The sequence below is a fragment of the Arachis ipaensis genome, chromosome B05, assembly GCF_000816755.2.
Source record: "Arachis ipaensis cultivar K30076 chromosome B05, Araip1.1, whole genome shotgun sequence".
In the NCBI taxonomy this organism is placed as follows: Eukaryota; Viridiplantae; Streptophyta; class Magnoliopsida; order Fabales; family Fabaceae; genus Arachis; species Arachis ipaensis.
Window position 1 is genome coordinate 2,319,701 of NC_029789.2, and position 6,164 is coordinate 2,325,864.

General features: G+C 30.9%; 1 protein-coding gene across 1 annotated transcript in view; it reads right to left on the reverse strand.

The window, feature by feature from the left end:
- The window catches only part of LOC107639946 (omega-hydroxypalmitate O-feruloyl transferase), a 1,911-nt gene extending 1,621 nt beyond the window's left edge, over window positions 1–290 (reverse strand). Inside the window, exon 1 of the mRNA XM_021122693.1 lies at window positions 240–290. Coding sequence (XP_020978352.1) covers window positions 240–290 — 51 coding nt within the window. The remainder of the gene's footprint in view (window positions 1–239) is intronic.

Below are 6,164 nucleotides of genomic sequence, written 5' to 3' on the forward strand. Positions count from 1 at the left end.
TCCCATTCTCACCGTGCTTGGTAATATCCGACATTTTTTCAGGGAGGATCGTATTCCTCTTTGGTGTTTTCTGTCGAGTCTTAGGTTTAAAATTTTACTGAACTAATTTGAACATGGTATATAATGCTTATATAGTGTGCTGGAAATTGGCACAAATAATTCGGTCATAACTGTAGATATTTTTTCGTCAGACATCATGAATCTACTAAGCATGTTGTCATGATTTAAGCTGATCTCACAAATGCTACTTTTGGTTGGTATCTTTGTGCTTTATTTCCACCAATTTCCATTGATGGTTCAATCATAAAAATGCAACAAGACAAAGCCTACCGTCAATTTTGGTAGGCAACATAATTGTGGAATCCAGATAATCAAATATTGTGCAATATAACTATTCTGGTACTTTTGGTTCATACAGAAACACAAAATCGTCCTTGCAACAGATCAAGTAAGCTTTTTCCAAAATTATGTTGCAGTTTGAAAGTCATGTGACAAATATATTAAGCATTCTACATACAAAGTTTAGCCATGACAATCTTCAGTTTTCAAGTCATTATTTGATTTTTTGTTTTTTCGTTTTTGGGTATTTATTCAGGAAAAAGTAAATAAATTTTGTAACTAATTAGAGATGATAAGAGCCATGGACCATGATTGAACCTGCAGGTAGAAGGTCCAGCAAAAGTAGATCGTTGCTGGAGACACTATTGTTGGAAAAACATCGAAACAGAACTGAGGTATTCAGGCCATTGAATGGGCATGCATTTTAGAGGAAGAAAGTCATCCACCAGCACCAATATTGAGAAGGATCTGTGGAAAACAATGGATTCTATTGAGTCATTCGCTGCTCCAAAAGTTTATTAGTTAATGTCGTGTCAGATGCTAGGTCTTGAGCCACTTTCTTGTTATGGTCTAGTGCTGGTCATTTCAGAGCTAACATGGTTTGGCCACTGGGGTAGGCAACAAAAATTCTTGATGTTTATGGAATATGGAGCACTAAGGGAATTGTCATTTCTTTCTACATGTATCATTTTATATTTTTATTATTAACTGTAAGTATAAAGAATTGGAAAATTTTCAAGTGTACTGTCATACCGGTGTTTCAGTTATTTTTAACCGTTGATTTTAATTATAAAAAATATATATAATATATATAATTAAGATTAACGGTTAAAAATCACTGATACACCGGTATAACGGTACACTTGAAAATCTTTCTAAAGAATTTCTCTGCTAGCAATAACCCAATATCCGCACCATTATCTTGTCAAAGTTAATGCGTTTTTTTATCTAATAATCCAAATTCCGTACCTTCAAGTAGCATTGTCATTTATTATGAGTGGTTTTGTTGCCATTTCAATCAGCTTAAGATCCCAATTGAGAGAAGAGTAGAAGGAACCATGTTGGTTTTTGGTAGTAATCAGAGTATCTCCAATGCTTATTTTAATTTTATTTTATTTTGGATTCTACAAAAATATTTGTGAGACTATATGTCATAAATAATAATTTAAAATTAAAAGTAAAATTTGTTCCTCCTATTTAGTATTAGTTCAATTAGAATTGTATATTATTTTAAATTATTTTATCAACATAATTATACAAATAGTAAAATTTTATTAGTTTTTCATCAAAATAATACCGTATTTCTAAAGTGATACTAGTTTTATTTCATAAATCAATTCCAATACAGATTTTAAATTTAAATAAATCACTTTTTAAAAGTATTGTAATATGATTAAAAATACTCTATTAGAGATGCTCTAAGACTCTATTTTAAATTTTTAATAGAAAAAGACGGAGAAAGTAAAAAAAAAAGGACCTGAGGTATTGGATTTCAGACGTGTCCGCCTATTGAAGCTGCTGCTGAAGAGGGCTTGGAAATTTTCAGGTGATATTTTATTCTTTACTCATTCATTGGCCTTTGATTTTTCTTATATAATGTTCAACAGTAAACACACCAATAACGGTGAAGAATTATATTAGATTCCATTATTCTTTGTTTTCAAAGAGCATGAAAGAGTTCACGGTTCCAATTATTAGCTCTCTATTGGGAAAAACTTTCCTAAAAAATAATGATAATTCATGTCGGATTTGATGGAATAGTAGTACTTTATAATATTAAAAGCATTGCATGTTTCGTTGGGAAAATGTCCGAATATATTCTTTTTCTAATTAATTAAAAGAGTACAATTGTTTGTACAGGAAAAAAATTGAACACTGCAACGATTTCGATCATGTGAATGAAATTAACTATGAAGGTTCACTAAGGTGCTAGAGTGCTAGTAGATGTAGATCAATCATTCACCACTAATTCTCTAAAGTGAGTTTGGTACAAAGAAGATTCAAGAAAACTAACACAGTACAGGAAATATTTCAAGTGCACCGAAAGTTATCGGTGTTTCAGTTGTTTTAACCGTTGATCTGAATTATAAAATATATATATAATATATATTAATTGAAATCAACAGTTAAAATAATTGGTGCACCAATACTCTCCGGTACACTTGAAATATTTTCCATAGTACATACCCACTACTGTTGTTTTCCCGGTAAAACAAGTTGTTTCTATGTACCCTTTCAAATCATTGTGACGCCTGTATTCACATATTTGATATGATTTGACCCTACCTTGCAATTTGCAATAGTTATAGCTTCACGAAGACTATCGAGAACGATTTAGTACCACCTAGAGTGGAACTGTTTACTTGGTTTGTTCTGATAGGTAGAGTGAGCACAAAAGACAACCTCAGCAGGTTTGGAATTATCAGACAGAAAGATAGTATCTATATTTTCTGTAATACTAAAGTGGAGGATGTCCACCATCTGTTTTTAGGATGTGAATTTGCCTGGCAGATTTGGAGTGCTTGGATATCGAAGTTATGCCGCCAATGGTCTTTTCCAGGTTCGATGAGAGAACATTTCTTAAGCTGGACAGAGGAACCAAAGAGAAAAGTGGATTGAGAGAAACGACTGAGATGCTTCTGCGCAATCGTCTGGCCCATATGGTTGGAAAGAAATAAAAGAGTATTTCAGAATGTAAACAAAGGTGTGGAAGAAATTTTCAACATGACGGTGGTGAGCTCCAATGAATGGAAAGGTGTACATCCCTTTAATTGTTGATGACTATGCCGGAAATGACATGAGGACTCCTTTTTATGCTGTTGTGTCTTTTGTTATAAGCTTTTTGTGTTGGTGTGTCTGTTAGATGCTGCTCCACTGTATTGTGTTGAGCTCATTGTGTTGAGCTCTTGTGTTAAAAAAAAAAAAAGTTTCATATGTGATGCTCTCAACTTTATTTACTATAGTAATGTCAGATACTATACGTGTCTTTTTATAACTACTGAAAATATGTAGAACTAGAAAATAAACCTTATAGTTAAAATGCTTTGGGAATGCTAGTATATTTAATATAAATAAAAAATGTGATTGAAACAATTAATGATAAAGAATTTCAAGTTAAATGTGGAATGGCCTCATCATTGCAGATAATGAAGAGAAGAAGCGCCAGCTCAATTTCACGTGAAGTGATGTTCCATCAATTAAGGCAAAACACAACGTGAGAATCAACATTGCATGCTGCAGCCACAAACAGACAAGAAAGCAAAAATGTTGGTAAATTAAAGAGTATTAATTGAAGCTCTTGCAAATTAGGGAATGGCGTAAAGACAAGCAAAACCGCCACAACCAGTAACACCGCCAAACCCCCATAATTTGAAGTCAATGTCATTATCAATAACCAATTTTAGACTCAGTGCGACTATATTTTTCTTTATGTATTTTGTGTTAACTTCGTCAATCTCCATGATCACGCATATGTACATTTGTTTTCTGTTTATTTAACAGTTAAGACACGCACATAGTGAGAAACAACAATCTTAGTAATATATATTTGGTGATTTAAATTTTATTATCATTAATTAAGTGATAGCTATATATGTATATATGTCTATTTTTTTTCATTAATCTCAATTTTGAGTTTTAATTGCATAAAAAGGAACCATAGTTCTAATTAAATTATGTAAAATTATCTAATTACCAGTGTTTTTTCTTTTCATGGACATAGTGGTTACTGGTTATAGCTCAAAACATTTTATTATAAATATATGTGAGACCAATATAGGTAAAATAAATTAAAATTCAACATATATAAGATTATTATTATTGTATAAATTGCTCGCTGGCTAGAGATTTTCGTTTCTAACTTGAGTTTACAAACTAAGTTTGAATATGCAGGTCTTGTACCAGATATTTCATAATATATTTTAGGGCTGCACACGGATCGGATCGTATTGGATATAGCTTATAATTTTATCCGATCCGCACTGTACTCATCGGATCGGATCGAATCGAATACGATATCCGCATATTTTCGGGAATGGATCCTCTCCATTGTTAAAAAAAATTAAGGGTGTAAAGTGTGATCTATAGCCCTTCATTGTTCTCTCTTTCATATTTATTATTGATCACACTTACAAAATTAATGGTGAGAGATTACACTTTACTCTCTCAATTGTTAAAAAAAATTGAGAGGATCCATTTCCGACATATTTTCAAGTTGGATCCGATCTATGCGGATCGGATCGGATATTGAGTATATCCACATAATTCAAAAAAATTTGTTTTAAAGTCTTTTTTAGCTCTAAAAAAAATCTATTTTTTCTCTTGTTTAAACTTATTTACTCCTAAAATATTATTAATAAAAGTTCTCTTAAATAACAAAAGAAAAATAATAACACAAAATCTATGTTTAATTATTCTAAGTTAAAGTACAACATAAAAAATTAAAAACAAGATATCATAAAATTCATAAAATAACACACTAAAATTCATGTCACATTAGGATTTACTTTCTTAAACTATACTATTTATATGAGACGTGCGGATATGCGAATCTGCGGATCGAATCCGCAGATATCATTACCAAAGCCGCAATCCGATTCTACCATAGTGCAGATTGGATCTATGACTCTGCAGATCGGATAATATCCACAAAATTCGGATTGAATGCGAATAATTATTGCGAATATTATCTGATACATGTGTAGCCCTAATATATTTACTGTTAAGGTTAGCTGATATACCTAAAGGAGTTAAAGTTGTTATTATTCTCGTAGGTGAGTGAAATAATTTTGGTTTTAACACACATGTAAGTTGTAACTGTTACTGAAAATATAAAATTGATCAAACACACACGTATATAGATTTTTTTTCTCAAAGTATTTTTTAATCTGATACTAAGGATTAATTTATTGTGGATTTAAACTATATTTAAAAGTTTGTTGCTACATACACAAAGCGAAATTTAAACCCCCAAATATTTATTTAAGCGAACAAATAAATTAACCACTGACCAACTAAATTAATTATTTATATAGATAGATAGATATAAAAAGAACGTTACGTTATATATGGCATTTTTATATATGATAAAAGAAATATACAGGGGAAAAAATACATACATTATTTTCCAAATTAATTAAAGGCCAAATGATACCAATTGCCTAACCAAATCAGGCATCAAGAATTAGATAGTTAGATAGTTGTGTGTGTGTGAGAGAGAGATAGAGAGCTAAGCACCTTAATTACCATGCAAATGCAATTACGTGATCCAACCTCATTTACATTACATGTCTTAATGAAAATGAAAATGACAATGCTACCCTGCTTGTCCTAATAGGCCCTACTCTTCACGTGCCGTGTACCTTTCAGTAATTTAACAACGGACCCCATCTTCATGATTTTTTGTAGAAGCAACTAACTAACAAACATTATGAAATCTTGCTAAGAAAGGCTGTGTTTGCCATATCATTTAATTACAAATTAAAATTGTGACCCAGGTTCTTTCAATTTAGAAACTAAAATTCTTTGCGCAAATTATATATGTGGTTAGAAACTAAAATTCTGTGCGAATTTGGTGTTGACTTCAAATTATGATTATTTGAAGTAGTCTGCAAATCAAAATATATTATTATTAATTAAATACAACCCATAAAACAACTACTTCATTATGTGCTAATCTACGTACACGTTTAGTGAATGTACGTTTAATTTAATTTGAACGTAACGATTTATATAAAAATAAATAATAAATAATAAAATAAAGACAATTGTTTATTAAATTTTATTTTTCTTATATATTATAGAGTAGCGTAAAAAACTCCAGATAT